We start from the raw sequence: 18,198 nt of genomic DNA, 5'->3' as shown, positions 1-18,198 counted from the left end.
ATAATATATAATAATATAAAATAATCTAAGTTCTTAGACCTGTTCAGACATTTCTTTCCAATGATGATAGTCTGTGCGAGTATAGATGAAATGGAATATTATGTTGAAATGTGCATTACACATTTTACCTGCTTTGTGGAATGTTTGATGTATACCATTGCAAGATGCTGCAGAAGAATTCATCTTTTTGATCAGCTCTTATTTTCTGTGGGCAAAAGCCACATTTCTATTAATTTTGTGAAACAGCTCTATAAAGAGGTCTTTTTGTGGAGCTGTGTACGAAAGTGAGATTTCGGGAGGGATTTATTTTGATATTTCTACTGCACTTCATTTAAGAGCACTGAATACACTTCAATAAATTCTGGTTTAGGACACATCATCCTTTCAATGCCACAAAATGTTCTGAACTGTGATTCCTACCCTGTGTTTTCTGTGTTTTTATCACAGGTAAGCTCTCTGGAAGACTGGAAGCCGTAGTCTTTTTCTATAGTCTTCTTCCCTTATTCTAGCATCTTACATCTTCTCTTGCTCTTCCTTCTCAAAATGAATGGTGATCCTCAGACAATAAAGTTTTCCTGCCTTTGACTCCCCTCCTTTGTGGTTTTGTGTGTGAGTTTTGGAGAGGGGAGAGCAAAACAAAGAAGCAGACAATATTTTCATGCCTGTCTTCTCTCTTTTCTAGATGATCTTTAGTTTTTTGGGGGGGCGGAGGGTGCTTTTTCACATTCAAAAGAATATCTCAGTGTTTTGGTTCATCTGTCATTAGCAGATTATTTAGCTAGCATTAAGAATTGTTAGTTTTTTTTCATTGCAATCTGTTTTTCTGATGATGCTTCTCAAATTTCTATATGCTTCCCATTTGATGTGGTTATTACATGACTATGAAATTGTACAGAGGGGAGCAGTCAGGCAGTGATGGAAATTAGGGTTTCCCCATTCTCGAGGTTAAAAGTAAACTGATAATCTGCCTCATTAAATGCAGTGGTATTTTGTCATGTATTTAACTGCCATTTAAAATCTTTTAGCTTCCTAAAAGAATTGGCATTGGCCACTGTAAAGAACCTTTGTTTTTATTTAAGGTTATGTAACCTGTACTTTCACATTAATGGAGTGATGCAATGCTGCTTGAAATAGCAGTAACATTTAATTAGATTGACACTTGCAAAAACATTTCCTTTTAATTGTAGTATACTTCCTTCAGTTGCAAAAGCTGCCATTTTCTGTTACGAGTTGTTGTGACCTATTGTGAAGACAACCTCTTGCACTATTTTAAGAAATGATGGTGATAATTTGTTAGAATATCAGCAGTGCAATGAGGGCTGTAATCAGTTCACATTGGAATTTTTTTAAAATTTTAGTCATGTCTGCAAGTAGTGTTATGATTTACAAATAGGAGATTAAATTCAAATAATCCAGTGAAGCACCACGATGAAGGTCTGCTGGGTTTGATGCATTCTTTTAGTTTAAGAATAAAAGGAGTCAGTGCAAAGCAGAGCCACTAATTCTGATCTATCTTTTCATGAATATTATTTCATGTTTCTGTTTGCGAGGGGCTGTCTTTGTTCGTGCAGTGCTTCCAGGGGAAGAAATTTGTTTAAGTAACAGTTGAACACAGGTTTTCAAACTTGCAAAACTGCCTGGAGTAGCTGAATGCTTGCCTCTTGTCACATCTGCTTTAAATAGTACAGGAAGAATATTTGCACTTAAGATGTGTTTTCAATGAGAAACTATTGTTGTGCATGGGGAAAGGGAGAGGCTGGGGACACACAAGTTTAGCTGAAGAACTGGTTCACTTCCGTAAGCAATTTTCACACTCATTTAACAATCATAGCTGTTTCCTTCTGAAAACTGGAAGTTCAGCTATAATTTGTCCCTTTCCTAAGGGCAAGTAGTCAGCCTAAGGGGTGCAGCATGCCAACGGTATGGTGCAAGCTGAGCTGTTGAAGCAGAGCTTTGCATTCTGGTGGTTTTGGAAAGGAAAGAACACTTGATATACCTTTTTTTTTTTTTTTTGATTTATCCTTTTGAAAGGAGTCAGTCTTTCTGGTTTTTGATTTTCCTCTTCTTTTTTTAACTGCTTCCTTTCTTAGAAGAGAAAAAGTTTCCCAAACTAAATTTCTAGAGAAGATCATGGAGTTTTTGCTTTTCTTATTTAAGAAGGGTCTCACTACTGCCATTTGATGCATGGATACTCATTTTCCATCTAAAGCTTTTTTTTTGTTGTTTTTTTACTTTCCCTGAAATTTTCCATGTGTCTGGTTTGGTTCTTTGTTTATAGTACAAATTTGAATTGATTCTTATTATAGATTTGTTGGCTTCCACTAGCAAATACATAAGTAACTTGCAAATTCATAAATATTTGTGTTATCAGTAAAGACTAGTTGACTCTTGTACCTGAGTGACCTTATGTAAATTTGTTGCATAAACTATTGTGTGTTTCAGGTTATTAAAATTGATAAAAATGTAATCTGAAATTTAATATGTGTATGTATTTGTGTACATCGAGGAGATACCCCCCTGAGCCTGCCCTTTTCCAGGCCGAGCAGTCCCAGGTGCCAGCCTCTCCTCCCAGGAGTGGTGCCCCAGTCCCTTCATCATCTTTGAGACCCTTTGCTGGCCTCTCTCCAGTAGCTCCACGTCTCTCCTGTACTGGGGAGCCCAGACCCGGACACAGTACGCCAGGTGTGGCCTCCCCAGTGCTGAGCAGAGGGGAAGAACCACCTCCCCCGACCTGCTGACAGGACTTTGCCTGACGCAGCCCAGGGTACCTGTGTGGCACGGACCTGCCACCAGCTTGTGTTCAGCTTGGTGCCACCAGGACCCCCAGGGCCTTCTCTTTCCACCCGGGTGGCTGGGGCCGTTCCTCCCTGTGTGCAGGACTTTGCACTTCTCCTTGTGTCACTTCATGAGGCTCTTGTCGGCCCATTTCTCCTGCTTGGTGGGGTTCCTCTGGATGGCAGCACGTCCCCCTGGCATATCTGCTGCTCCCCCATGGTTTGTGTCACCTGCAGCCTTGCTGAGGGCACGCTCTGCCCCCTCATCCAGAGCACTAATGAGGGTGTTGAACAGGAGCGGACCTGGTCCACCCCTTTGGGTGCACTGCTGGCTCCTGGCCTGCAAGCAGGCTTTGTGCTGCTGCTGGCCACCTGGTGGGCCTTGCTGTTCAGCCAGGTTTCAGTGCGCCTCACTGTCTGCTCATCCAGCCCAAACTTCAACAGCTGCTCTCTGAGAATCTTACAGGAGACAGCACTGAAAGCCTTACAGAAGTGTAGGCAGACAATATCCATTGCTCTCCCCTCACCTACTAGGCCCATCGTTTCATCATAGAAGGTGATGAGGTTGATCAGGCATGACTCCTCCTCATGAATTCATGCCGACCACTCCAGATCATCTTCTTGTCCTTCACGTGCCTGGAAATGGCTTGTGGTCAGAATTCAAATATGATACATAAGAAATGTTGGCTAGCATGACTACTTTTGAATTTTTATGACTTTAGCTTCTAAATTTTTGTGTTGTTTTGAACGTGAAGTTAATATTTAAAAAATGAGGGTTTAAAAGGGTGGTGCTGTTAGTCTTGTATGTGCTTAAATTAATTCAAGTTCAGTACTTGAATTTCTACTTCAGTCTTAAGTGTCTGTCCCCTACTGTTCAATGACACTAATACCTTGTGTTATTTTACAGCCAGAATCTGTTAATATTTTGCTGGCATTATTAGGATTACTATCTGAGCAGATCATTAAGATTCCATTAGTTTCTGTTCTGTACTGTTTCATTTTGTGCTCTGAATAATAAGGTATTGGGCAAGAATCTGCTCGGTTTTGCCACTTTAATTGGAAACTTTGAACTTGGAAGCTGTTCTGCAGTTGTACATGCAGGTTGGCAATGCAGTTTGTTGGACGGACTTGAGAGCATCTCGGAGCATCACTTCTGGGTGTGAATGCAGAGGCAGAAGGTAAAATAAAGATGCAAAGACACTGGAAAGGAAGGAGAGGGCTTCTTTCTGTTGGTCAGGAGTTTGTCTTCAAGTGAGTAAACGGATGAAGCCTCGTAGCCTGGTAGGAAGGCATACTTCCCTGAAACTTTGACTATGGACTTTTTCTTCTATTTATGATTTGTTAACTTGTAGAGGAATATTAGATATCTGCAATATGGAATTATTTACTTTTTTTTCCTAGTCCTGGATAACATGGACTTGAACCACATCCAGACTAGACATTTCTCAGATAAACCACTGGCTCGCTAACCACTGGGTCTTGCTGGGACTAAACAAGAATACCAGTCATATCAAAAATAATGTTAGATTTTGGGTTCAGGTGCACGGATTACATTCGCTTTTCTTTACATTGAGCAAGTCTCTTAGTAAACATACTTCATGCTAGCAATTTGTGGTAAACAATCAAACTTAGGTGCCTGTCCTAAATAAGTGAAACAGGATGGACGTGTAAACTGGTAAACGAGTGACTGAACATGGATGAAGTGTGCTTTTGCTGTGTGGGAGCTTAGTTAGAAATATTTAATTCTTTTGTTGTTGTTGTTAGAATCAATCCACACCACTAGTTCAAAGGGTATAAACAAAAATCCGTGTAAAGTGTTGTTTTTAGTTGATTGTGGTTTTGCATGTTTTAGAAGCATTTGATGTTAGAATGGATTTTGAGATGATTTTAAGAACATATTTGTGTGTGTGTATATATATATATAGTCATACTTGATCCTGTAGATTTTGTTTTATGAATGTTCCTACAGCATTGGAAAGCCTAGTCATTATAGAATTAAGTCCCATGATTTATGTTTTAGTAAACAGAGAATGCAAACAGAAGTACTCTTGGAATGGAAGATGTTTCTTAAAGTCAGTTTCAGCATTTTTAAACTACTTTTAAAACATATTGTAGAAGGCTACTTAGAAAGTCTTGTCAGTAGCATTAAACTATTAGTCTTCTTGTTTAATTCATTATAACACAGTATGAAATAGAGGTGCTTCAGACACTCTCCCAGCCCCAGTCATTACTTTGGTGTCTAAAGGTGTTTAAAACCAAAGACAATTATTAGTCATGAAGGGCTTTAAGTATGAATCAGCAGTGGTGGTTTCTTTATTGTCTATAAAAATCCGGATTTAACAAGTGGTATATCATTCACAGATAGATGAATAGTTTTAATATTTGAGTTTTCCTCATTTTTAAATACTTGAACTGTGAAAAGGGGGAGGGAATTACAGAGGACTATTTATCTATATATGTTTGCAGAAACATTCTGGGGACCTGGTGTTTAGTTGGCGTGACTGGATGCAACCTTAAGTGTTAAGTTTGTAATGCAGATTTGTAAAATAGTTTCGGTATAGCTTGCAACCAATGCAATTGAACAGTAGAAACTTACACAAAACTGCTTATAACCATGTATTTAATGTTTTAAACTAATCTTGGTTTCAGATGATTGCCTAAATAGTTTTGCTTTCCAATCACTTTACGTTATTTCATTTTGTGTTTGTGGTTATGATTCCATTTCTGTAACTATGCCTTTGTTTCATTTTACAGAGGAAATAAAGGCTGAAACAGAAAAGCAAAGGTATGTGATAGTTCATCATATTGAGCGATCGCGCTTTACCTTCTTGAAATGTGTACCATGCTTATTCTGAACTGTGAACATGCACTTACTCTGAAAAGCATTCTCAACATAATTTGTAAGGTTGGTGATATCTGGAAACGTGCTAAAAATGCAGCTTTTGTTACTGGCTGTTGGGATGCAAGGCACAGGACCTGGGAGTAGAGGGAACAAGCTGAAATCAGCTGGCTGGGGAGGGTAGGAGTAAGGGTCAAGATTAGAAAAGGACTTTGGGGGAAGCGCGGAAAGGAAGCAGTGGTGGAGGGGCCTGAGCTTAAAAAGGATTTGAAAGGGGTTCAGAGGAAGGCGAAGGTCTGGAATGCAAATAAAGGGCACGAACTGTGAGCAAGCAAGAGGAGGGAAGCTGAGGTGAGAAAGTGGGAACAGGTAGAGAAGACTAGTATAATCGGAAAAGTGTGGAAAGGATCTTGTTAAGGAATAGGTGTAGGTTCCTCTAATCAGTTCCTCTAGAAGTGATGGCAGAAGCAAAAACTGGCATTCAGCACCCTTCCCCTATCAGCAAGTAAATTTTTAAATATTGGTAAACTTTCAACATTTTTAGTGTTGAAATTAAACATTCCACAGGATGATCTTCATCATTCATTCAGTGTAGATTATTAATCATGAGTCAGGGCAGTGGTGTGGTGCCTGTTTGTACTACTTGTTGGAAGAACCAGATTAGTGGATGAGACTGATGGTGAAAGTTTTCTTACAGCTTAAGCAGTTGAATGCTGTTTGGGGACCTGCACTCTGCCCGGGAACTGAATTCCTGTTTTAGGCAAATCATTTAAACCGCAGATGTCAAAACTGGCTGCTGGTGATTTGTGCTTTATCTTTGGGCATTCAAGCGGAGAGCTACAAGTTTTGGCTTGGGAAATCTAAGCACTTCTAGCTGGAAAGAAGGCAAGTGGGAACTTTATTTCAGAAGATGTCGAGGACTATTTAATATCAAATACATGAACAATTTATTCTCACGGCTTTTCAAATTGGGCATATAAAAATTAATGGATGCATTTGATTGAGTCACTGTGCTTCAGTTCCCGCTTGTAAAATAAAGTCTATACTATCAGCTCATAGTAAGGCTGTAAAAACAGATTTAATATTTGTGTAGCGTTCAGATAACGTTGCCCTAAGCACCACAGGCAGTCTCAGATAATAATGATGTGTTTTTATAAAAAGTATTTAGGGTAGTATAAATAAAGTCAAAGTACAAAATTTGAAGAATGCAAACAAAACAAAAAGTGCATAATGTTAAATAAGGAAAAGTAATATCTGGTCCCGTCATTAAATACAGTGTGAAAACTAATGACAGAGCTGAATTATAATGACATATGTAAGCATGGTTCAGCCATTTCTAAAATTTCCAGCGCTTAAATTCTGTCCAATTAATATTTGAAGTTGTGATTTTGGGGTATATATAATGTACATGTGTCACGTGTCCATGTATGTTTTTTAAATAGATTTGGATTTTTTTTCTAAGTTTAGTCTGACAGTAGCCTGTAGCTTCTCTGAAGGCATTGATGTGGATGGATTTACCCTATTCTTACTGTATAGTCAATTTTTTTAGATGCAGGAGAAAACATTCTTTTTCTGTGTCTTATAGCGAAACCTCTTAGTTTGTAAAAGTATCTTCAGTTTCTTATTTCTGTAATTGAGATTTGAATATCCTAACGAGGGACTTCTAGCAATAATTGGTTATTTTTTTCCAGTCCCTGATCTAGGAAACTGTTCTCACTGCTAACCTGGAATATGCTGAAAAATAGATCATTTGTAGTTCCCCAGACTTTTGCATGGAATACTGCCTCTTTTGTTTCGTTTTTAAACAGGACTGGTGTTTGGCAGTGGGACAGAGGGGAATGGAATGGAAAAGGACAGGCTGATTTATGTAACCATTACACAGCAGATGCTGCCAGAATCTTATTTATTGTTTGATACCTAGGTTAGCTTGTTTCTGTGACTGATATGTAAATATCAGCATATTTCATATTCCTGATGCTTGGTAGATCCCTTGGTGGAAGAAGGTTTTGTTACGAACAGTTTCTGGTTACACAGTCTGATGGAGGAGAAAAAAAAAGAAACATCTGAAGTAATTTCTTGAATGACATTAAGAAGGAAAGACCTTTTGGATTACCCTTGTCCCCGCTCCTTGCTGTCCCCCTTCTTCCCATCATCAGCAAGGTGATGAACTTACTGAGTTACCTTTCCAGAGACAAATGTAATGTCACCTTAATTATTTCTTATTTGGGGGAATTTTTCTGGCCTTCAATTAAGAGAAGCTTCAGGCTTCTGCAGTAGCTTTGTGTGGCACAGATTCTTCATTTTCTGAGTCTCATTATGGCCTGTTCCTTGTTTCTGAAAAACTCCAGTTTTATTTCTGGAGTGTTCTTTTAACCTAATTTTAATATTAGTAGACATAATCAACAGATGAAGAACAGTTTGTCATCAGACAAGAGCGAGAGATACCACCCTGCCATTCTTCACAGAAAAGCTTTTATAGGAATTTCAGGGAGGTTTAAGAATGTAGAAGGATCATGTTCTTCCTCTGCAATTTATCTGATCTGGGTTTTGTCCAAAAGAGCTCTGTTTCCAGCAAAACAATATTGGGCAATAAATAAAGTTATGTATCTGATGATAGAAAAACAAACCTCTGTTTTTCTTCAACAAAAAATATAGAGAAATCCTTAAGCCTTCAAAAGAGAAATTATTTATTAGAAAAGTAAAATCTTAACACTAGTTATTCACTATTAAGACTTAGAATTTAGGTGCCCTTTTAAAGCAGCCTACAGAAGGAGGGCTGTTTGAATGTGGTACCAGACATCTTCTCAAGGACAATCCAGCTTGCTCCTTGAAAAGCTGAAGTACTGGTATTTTATCACGTTGGTTAGTTTAAGGCTTTCTCCGTGATGCATGGGATTGCATTCATTCTTTGGATTCATAATAAGCTCTTGGCAGTTCATTCTTCTATTTCAGCAACATGAAAAACATTTATTTTCTACCATCTGGGTATGAAGAATTTCCTTGAAGCGTCTGCTTTAATTTGCAACAAATGTGGAGGACCTTCATTTTCAACTAGTTGTTCTGTAAATACACGTTTGAATTACTGCAAGAATTTTGTAGTCTCACTACAGAATATGAGGTTATGTTCTTTTTTCTTCATACTGTTTATCAAATCTGTGGAAGACAGTGTAGTTTACCCTTTGTGTAAAGATATGTGTGTGTGCACAAAAAGCATCAGGAATGCTTTTATAAAGGTGATGAGCCATTTTATGGAATAAAAATCCAAACATCTTGCTTCGAGTCAAAGGCAGACTACACTGATGCACACGAATTAGTGAAAAACTACCTACTCTTAATTGTCCATTTTTGCTTATTTTTAATGAGCATGTTGCTTCTAAAGATGCTTTAAGCAATAAGACTTCGACATTTTATAATCATCTCAAGTATTGTACGGTTACAGTCTTTTTGCATACCTCACCCAAGTGAGATACAGTGATAACTACTGAACTTTGAAATTCTGTGGTGTCATCTGGAGCACAAATAGAGCTAAGTTTTGTGGGTTTTTCTGGGTTTTGTTTGTTTGTTTTGTTATTTTGGCAAGTTGGCATTTGGTCTGTTCCGACAGTGTAACTTCTTCCTAGACTTCTCCAGGAATTATCACTGACTGTGGAAGTGCTATTTAAAGCCTCCCCCACCTTTTACCTACCATTTGAGGAGGGGCTTTCCTGGTTTTCAGGGGAAACAAATCTTTTTTTATGCCTTCAAACCATCAGGGACCACTGAATATCTACTTAGTGTGCAAGTAGGTCACTGCACTCATCCATAAAAGACATAGATGTAGTATAAAAGCTGTTAGGAATATTTATATGACTTACATAATATAGGATTATTTATATTTTTGTTAATTTCATAGAAGTTATTTTTTCCTAATGCTGATTTTCTTGATATTTTATTTCATTCATAAATGTTGCAGCGGTGAGAACTATTTGTGCGATGACTTACAGCATTCTAATTAAATCGTTCTGTTTAGTCCCCCTCATGGAGAAGCAAAGCCTGGTTCGAGCACTCTTCCACCTGTGAAATCAAAGACGAGCTTTATTGAGGCAGACAAGTACTTCCTACCATTTGAGTTGGCGTGCCAGTCGAAGTGCCCCAGGATTGTCAGTACATCTCTAGATTGTTTACAGGTCTGTATGAAGATGAGTTTCAGCTTTCAACTACAAAGTTCTGTTGATTTGAAGGGGCAGTAACAGTTATATGTAGCAAATAATGTTGTTGATTTTTTGTTGTTAAGTTTATTTTACCTTATTGCACACACAATGAAATCAACTATATATCTGACAATAGGTGAATATGTCCTATTTATAATGTAGTGCGTCTGTTTATTTTTGTACATACATATTGCCACGGGTAGCTGCATTTTTGGATCAATTTTATTGTGTTAGTGAACAACTGCCGGTTTTCACTTATATACCTATGAATTGAAATTCTATCAATAACCTAAATGAAAGACTGAAACTTCACTAATTGCAGGTATATAGTTAACAGTTTCCTTTTATTCTATTTATAATTGCAGTAAAATATTGTAAATGTGAGACGTCTAGTTTCTCAAAGCTCATTGGCACATGCAGTGTTTTCAGCGCTGAATTGAGCCATTGTTTCCTCCTGAGTGGCCTAACAACAGCAAACTTGAACTCTCTCTCTATATTTATTTACATTCACAGGCCTATACATACCTGCTGTGCTGTCTCACTGTGATGCCTTGCTACTCTGTTCCTTAAAGTATGGGGAGGTCATGGGGATTTACAAATACCGTCACACCTAAAGTGTTTGGAACAGAATATTGTTAATTTTGTAATATATTAATTTTTGAAGTATTGAAGACCTAGAGAGAAAGAGATAATAGAACATTTAAAAAGAGAAGACTAGCTAGTAGCTTAAATAGAAAGCATTTGTAGCCGTTTTATCTGGTATTGAAAACATGTGTGCTGATGACAACTGAAGACTGGTGTGATGTGAGTGGTTGTTGTTTTTTTTTTTAGAATCCTGTTTGTTTTAAAACATTATTAATTATTGAACCAAAAGCTTTAATGTTAAGCTTGTTGACAAACTTTGTATTGCAGCTGCTCAGTGAAAATTGAACAAATCTGGGGACCTTTTTTAAAAAAAAATCCTTTATGTTTATTCAGAGTTGGGGTAAAATGTGCAGTTCTGGTTCCAATGTGCAAATTAGAGCTATCAAATATATTTATTTATTCTAATGAAAAGCTGACTTCATTTTTTTAAGCTCTTATTTATGTTTTTTTCCCTTCCAGAAACTTATAGCATATGGGCATCTGACAGGGAATGCTCCAGACAGTACAGCTCCAGGCAAAAAATTAATTGATAGGATTATTGAGACAATATGTGGCTGTTTTCAAGGTCCTCAAACAGACGAAGGGGTTCAACTACAAATAATAAAGGTAATACAATTAACCACTACTTCCAGTATTTATAGTGGTAACAACAGGAAGAGATTCATGACCTCAGAATTCAAAAGCAGAGATGTTTAATTTGTAAATATAATGATAGTTTTTAAATGCTTCCTTGATTCTGTTTGCTTGAGGTGGAAGCTCCCTATGTTATGCTCCTTTCCCTACTTTCTGCTATTGCATGTCGAGTGAATTCATGGTTGTGACACGAAGTCTTGTGCATAGACCACTGGATGAAACTTCATTCATGGCAAATCAGTGGAGCTCTCTAATTGTAAAGAATTACTATCAAATAATCCTGTACTCCCAGCGGGGAAGATGGTAATTAAGAAACAGCTTTTAAAATCCATTTTGAAATTATTTTATGAAATGCAATTAGACCTGGCAGTCAGTTGTTACCATGGTAGCTTTGTGGTGCTGTGTCAGAGACGTGTGCTTGAAAGATGTCTAAGGTTTCTTTGCATAGCTTACATAAACGCTACATGTGGAATTTGTAGAAATAAGTTTTTCTGGGGGACTCTAACTGTTTTCTGATTGCACTCATTAATTATGGGAACTTACTATGGGAAATTATTATACCAAATAATGGAATTTAGCTAATGGAAATATAATACTTTATCCCTGTAACAGTAGTCTTTGAGTGGTTGTGATGTGAGCAGTAGTGAAGAATACAGTAAAAAGCAGTTAAAAGGAATGGAGTGTTTATTAGCTCATATTCTTGTATATAGGTGTACTGAGGTGTCGATGTTCTTGCTGATTATATTTGTTTGTTTTACTGCAAAGATGGTACTTTTTCCTCCTGTTCCTTTTCATTGCTCCAATCCTCCTTTTTCTTGATACCCTGCTTCTCCAGCAGCTGGTTGTTAAAAGTGTTTCTGCCCCTAGTTGTCTAGGTTTGTTGTTCCATTTTGCCCAAGCATTTTAAGACATTTTTCATCTTGCAGGGGGAAGTTTTTGTTGATTTTCATTTTCAAAGGCTGAAACCATTTTATCTCCCTTTTGCCTTCTCTCCAGATGTTTTCCTGTTCTGGTCCTTTCAGCCTTTAGCCTGTTACCTGGGCCAGGATGTTAACAAAATTAACTTCCTGCCTGAAAGGGGATGTCTGTGAGCTGGAATTCTTTCTGTCCAAGAAAACAGTTGAGAAAGTCAACTCTTCAACAATTGTAAAATGCATTAAGCATATAAATTAATTTAGTGCTTTCATTTTTTGACTGTTTAGACTTAGCATGCTTATTCCAAGTATGTTGGAATTCCTGGCAAGCTGCAGAGTCTTGCTTTGGCTCCAGGTTTGTCCAGTGATTGTACACCATAAAAAGCATCAAAATAAATTATCTTAGTGAAGGCTGGAGCTTTTGACTTCCTCCATGAGCAGTAATGAAACCTAATAGTCAATCATATTGTATTAGGCTTCATAACTCTTTAGTTCCAGGCTGTGGACCCAGCTTCTCCAGTATGATTTAAAGGATGGATCACACGCCTTTTAAAACGTGGCAAGTAGTATGTTCTCTGAAAAAGTTTAATTCCAACAGGGAGATAGAAGGTGGAGGATCTGGGTCTCCCACTTTCTGCACTGGCACTCCCAAAATATTATTCGTAACGTGAGCAGTGCGTCTGTGTGGCAGCTACATCACCTGCACCACTGTAACATCAGAACGCTGATCACTCCGGCACCTTCCTCCCTGGGGGATTGATTATCTTGGTTCTGCATGCTGAATAGACAGCCCTTACGTGGTGTGCTGCCATCCACCCAAGGTCTGTGAGCCAAGGCTGGGTAAGAGTTCACACCTGGAGCTATTTGTCGGTTTCTGGATGGCTTTTAGTGGCAGAGTCATCTTAAGCGTGTTCCCAGCAACCAGAGCAGCTTAGGCATTCTGAAATACCTTTCTGCTGACCTGCAAGGAAACAATCCTGCTGAGGAGTGTAGCTTGTCTCAGTGTAGGTATCTAAGCTTAGAGTTACATCTGACTGTAGCCTTGATGGTGGGTGGGCAGCTTACCTTATCTGCCTGTTTCTGCTCATCTGTTCTCATCTCTAATCCCCTCGTTCTTCATCTGCAAACTCCGTGATGAGCCACACTGGGAAATTGGCCTTTTCCCCTTCCTTCCTCCTGTAGTTTAGCTTGATCTGATGTAATTTTGATGTCAAGCTACGTAAATGCTTTTTCAGCTGTAAGGGTGAGGATTGCCAGGAGCAGAAGGAAAGCAAGAAATTAGGCTAGTGCAATGACATTATGGAAGGTGTTTGACACTTGGAAGGTATTAATAACAATTGGAAGGTGTTTATTAAAATTAGGTTCAAGGAAGAGAGGTGGCTTCAAACATACCTGCCTTCAGGCTTGTTTTGCTGGGGCTGCTATGGTATTTGTGGTTTGTGTCCATAAACTTCCTCCTGACACATGCAGAGGTTTCAGCTGAAGTTGTGTTTCTGTCTGGCCTTACTGTTCCTGAATAACCACTACGTATGACAAAAAATAAGTTGTACAAAAAGAATAGGGGTGGGGAAGAGGATGGGACATGAGATCAGCTGTGCTCACAAGTGTTCTCTTTGCTTGGCATGCTGTATAGCAAGTATTTGTTATTATCTAGATACTCTCCCAGCTTAACTTGCTCATGTTTGGCAAAGAAAAAAATATTTGTTTGCTTGATATCTGAAATTTGAAAAATCGAATGTTACTTGAGTGACTGCTTATTGAGTCCTCCATGTGCTGTAAACCCTAAGGTCAGTCCCGGTAGTCATGCTCTCTATTGGCCAGTATCAGTAGAGGAAGAAAAGTTGAATCAAACATTGACCAGACAAACAGCCTTTTGAAACTAACCAAAAATAAAGAACAACTCATGCCTGGCTTACAGAATGGGAAAACTGTAAACACTGACTAATTCTGAGGAATAAGGAGAATGGTTATAGGTTTGAAAGAACTTTACTGAAATTTGTGTGAAAGCAGATTCCAGAAGACCCTTAGAAAAACTTCTCAGTTCAGTATCCTGTTATGTTCCAGTAGTGTGAAATGCTAACAAAATAACTTATTCATCTGCAGTATCCTGTAGTTGTGTGGTCATTATTTCCTATAAAAAGGTTATAGAAAGTTTAATTTTTCCTTCTGAGTTTAAAAGAACCTGTGGGTTATTGAAGGATTTAAGAATCAAAATAATGATGTAGGAGGGTTCGTTCTGGATTCTTTGTATTTTTAGGCATCCATGTGAAGTTCAGGGCTAGGACTGGTTACCTAACCTGCAAATGCTGTCCTGCAGGTTTGTAGTTCCGCTTTTTAGAGGATTACACTTGGTTGGACATGAAGTACTTCTGTTTTGGAACATACATTGATTCTAGTTCATTTTGAACAGCCAACCTTCCAGTGGTAAAACCAAATAGAACTTTATACTCTTCATTTACTTTATAAAGTGTTTATTTTACATTCTTTATATCCTCTTCCACAGGACTCCTACTAGCACATAGTTCTTCTGTTCTTTTGCAGTCCTCACAGTCCTAATCCTCACAGTCCTAATCCTTCATGTGTTTCCAGACTGGCAGCTGGTTGCATGCTTGTGAATGGTGGATTATTTTTTAAGATTAATCTTAAGTGGAAAAAAAATAGTTTTAATTAAATACTAGGTGTTAACTAAGAATCCATTATTACTGGAATCTGGTGTAGAATCTAGGATACAACTCCGATTTTAAATCACTGTCTTGACTGTGAAAACATTCTGGAAGTAAGCACTGTGTTTTTCTATTTTTCACATCTTCGCAGTGTATCTCCTTAACTTACCAACTTTCAAAGTTGGTAAACAAGGTTAGGTGAAACAGTTCTGTAACGCCATGGTGAATGTGTAACGTATATGATTGAGTAATTTGGAAATGGTAAAGCAGGACATCATCTTATTTCCTCACAAAGAAAATGTGGCTTAGACAAACACTGCGTTCTGTGTGATTTTGGTGTCGTTCATGTTGAAAAGTGGTTTATCCTTGAAGGTTGTTCAATGCATTTGCTGCTGTTGTTTAAGTACTTCTGTCTCCTGTGTTTCTCCAAAAGTCAGTCCCTAGTAACACATCATTTCTTTATAAATTAATGTTTGGACTTTAAGTAGAGTATTGGGTATTTAAAAAAAAAAAAAAAAGATAATGCTCTTTTCAAAAATGTATTTATTTATAGTTAAAAATAACCCTATAGCCTTTCTCAAAGAAAACTGAATGATGTGGTTCCAGTGGCCAATCCACTACAGAGAAGCATTAGGGCCGTTGTGTTTTATGTTCTGTCTCCAGTGCTTGAGAGTCCCCAGACAACTGAATTATGGCATCTTACCCCAAGAAGGTCTGTGCTGATCAGATGACTGCTATACAGTGTCATAAATCTTCCAAAGATAACATAGTTAGCTGAGAGGACGAAAAGAATGAGCTCAGTTGAAAACGAAGCTTTCTAGCAGTATGTATGTAGGTGTACCTGCCTCTTGTGTGTTCTTAAATCACTTCTCCTGGTTGTGTCTTTTACCATAACCATTCTGTTCTTGCAGAGTATTCAGTGTGAAAGGAGTGAAAAGTTTACAGGTGCAGATAGATGCTGGATGTTTTTTTAATAGAGAATGTTAATTTTGTTTACCTTTTAAACTAAGTTAGTTCTGCATCACAAATCACAGTACTTCCCGTACTGTTCTAATATACTCGTTTTACATAATATTAAATGCACTAAATATGCAAACGTGCTCCAGGCTGAAGGAAAAAGCAACATGGATGTCACAAAAATATGGTAATTTGTAACTCAAATGATCCTGAAGATTTTTTTCCTTTTCCAAACCCACCTGACGGTTGTTCATAAAAATAAACAAGCTTTGTTGCTGTGAGCTAGGTAGAGGCATAAAACAGTCGGGTCTGTATCAAGCACAGAACAATAGGTGTGAACAATTGGAAGGAAAGCATAAGGAAACGATCTCACAGTCAGGATGATAGCCTGTAATCTCAGGACAATGAGAGCTTGATTGCTGTAGGTATTTTTGCAGCCTTTGTGACAAAGAAAGTTTTTATGGAAGGACCTGAAGAATAATGAGGTAGTGCTAACAGCCTGTGTACAAAGATTTCATCTATGCCTACAGAAGAGCAAAAAGGAGTAATGCAGTAAAGTATGCGTTTTTTTAATCATCTCTCCTTAGCATACACTGACAATACTTGAATGAAAGGAGGTAAAGCTAAGTGTGTCCAGAAGGAATGGGAACTTGGTTGCAAATCTTTACCTTGCTAGAAAAGAGCAACCTAATGCTGCAACTCCAGGTCAGCAGAGCCCACCAAGGAGCTTGCTGTTGTGACCCCTGTAGAGAGGCATTTTTCTGTTCAGGTTTTGCTCCCAGCTGTTGCCCTTGCCCTACCTCATCCCTTGTTCGGACATGCATTTAATACGTTAAACCAATTAAACTCACTTTAAAACACAACAAAACAAAAATACGCCACCAGAAAAGGTAGGGGGATGGGTGTTTTGGTTTAGTTTATTATTATTTTTAATTGTATTAATATATTGTCATTAAAATGGCAGAGGTGGCTTCATGCCTGTTGCAAAGTAAGCAGTAAGGGTATGGTTGGGAGAAAAGCAGACCTTTTGTTGTTCCGCTTCTCAAGGACCTACATCACCACGTTGCAATTTGAGATTTTGTATAATCCCGCCGAACTGGGGACTGTTGCTACAGTGATTGTCTTTACTCATCGGAACCCCTGTCTCCCTCGCTGTGTTGGATCTAGTAGCTGTTTGGCCACAGAGAAAGGTCAGAGAGTAATCTGATGAAAACTGATAAGTGAGGAAGGGAAGGATTAGTATTTTAACAGATGAGCTGATGGGTTTCAGAGGAGCAGTACTGCTGCTCCTGACTGTAGCCTGTGGTTTCTCAGGGTTAGTTGTCACATCAGTTGTGGTAAGGGTGTGCTTATCTGTGACACAGAATGAGGAGACGTTATGTAGGGCATGACATCGAGTTGAACCCTTAATGAAAGATCAAAGTTAAAAATGCTTATCAGTTTACAATTACGTATGGTAGTCATTAGGGTTCGTTTTCTCAAGTGCCTGAGCAGGAAAGAAAGCCAGAGGAGCGGCCGTCAGGACCTCTTGTAGGCATGTTGAGCTCACTAATAGGTATCTGCAAGGAGAGTCCCTGTTGGTAAGACTGATTTCTCGGTTAGCATGGAAGATGGAGTTATTCAGTGAATTTGTGGTACTATGTTGGACTGTCAGGAGGAAAGTGCCTGTATGTACGTACCTTTCTTGCCTCCACACCTCCTTAGCAGGTGGCATGGAAAGAACCAAGCTCTAGTAGTCATAACACACATACTGAAGAAACTTATAAAATTCAGGCTGTTGAGCCAACTAAAACAGCACATAATCCATCTGTAGCCTGGTCAACTTTTTCTACTAGTAAGCATTATCTCCTATTATTAAAAGACAAAAAAACGAAGACTCCAGTGAACTGCAATGCAAGCTAAAACTGGGCTTTCGAATAGCAAATCGTTCATCACCTGAGTTTAACAAGGATGACAACTACAAGCTGTTTGTGGCTTTCTGATTGTAGTAGTGCTTTGGTAAAGGGGGGGGGGGGGGGGAAGAGCAGAGCTGTCTGTTTATGTTTACCTAAACCCCACTTGTTTAGCTTGTCCTCTCAAGAGTTGCCAATTTTACTTTTTAAAAACTAGTATAGACAAAGTTCTTCAAGGTTACTCCTCTTTCAGAATTATTAATTAAAGTTTTACGGAGCTGTCTGTTTTGACCTCTCAGGACTTTTCATTCAGTGATACACACAACTTTAAAAAGCAGAGTGCTAAAATACCCGCGGGCGTGCAGCCTTTCCAGCCAGGTGGGAGAGTACAGGATCTAGTCGCTGGGAGCTACCTGCCTGCAGGTCAGCCACGTGTAGGGGGGAGTTGGAGGGGTTAGCAGAGCCGTGACTGATACGAGGAGCTTTGGGGATAAATTTGGGAGTGTGACAGTACTGTAATATAGAGGATGTAGGTATGTTACCTGAACAGAAGAGACATGCAAGTATAAAGAATGGGATTCAGCATGTTTTAACTCAGTATCTCAGTATGCGAGTCTCATGAAGCCACCAGAAACTCCTAGAAGTAAGGGAGAAGTGGAACAGTACAAAGTACTTAATGAAGGATAGGGAA

At 38.6% G+C, this 18,198-nt stretch overlaps 1 protein-coding gene across 2 annotated transcripts in view; it reads left to right on the top strand.

Annotated features, from left to right (window-relative positions):
• The window catches only part of ARFGEF1 (ARF guanine nucleotide exchange factor 1), a 92,892-nt gene that overhangs the window by 24,277 nt on the left and 50,417 nt on the right, over positions 1 to 18,198 (top strand). For both annotated transcript variants that reach the window (XM_080582414.1, XM_080582415.1), the window contains exons 2-4: positions 5,529 to 5,559; positions 9,623 to 9,779; positions 10,908 to 11,054. In XM_080582414.1, the coding sequence (XP_080438540.1) occupies positions 5,529 to 5,559; positions 9,623 to 9,779; positions 10,908 to 11,054 (335 nt within the window). The remainder of the gene's footprint in view (positions 1 to 5,528; positions 5,560 to 9,622; positions 9,780 to 10,907; positions 11,055 to 18,198) is intronic.

The sequence above is a fragment of the Anser brachyrhynchus genome (genome assembly GCF_964034855.1).
Source record: "Anser brachyrhynchus genome assembly, chromosome: 2".
Taxonomy (NCBI): domain Eukaryota; kingdom Metazoa; phylum Chordata; class Aves; order Anseriformes; family Anatidae; genus Anser; species Anser brachyrhynchus.
The sequence above is the reverse complement of the archived record's forward strand: the minus strand, read 5'-3'. Positions and strand labels throughout refer to the sequence as shown.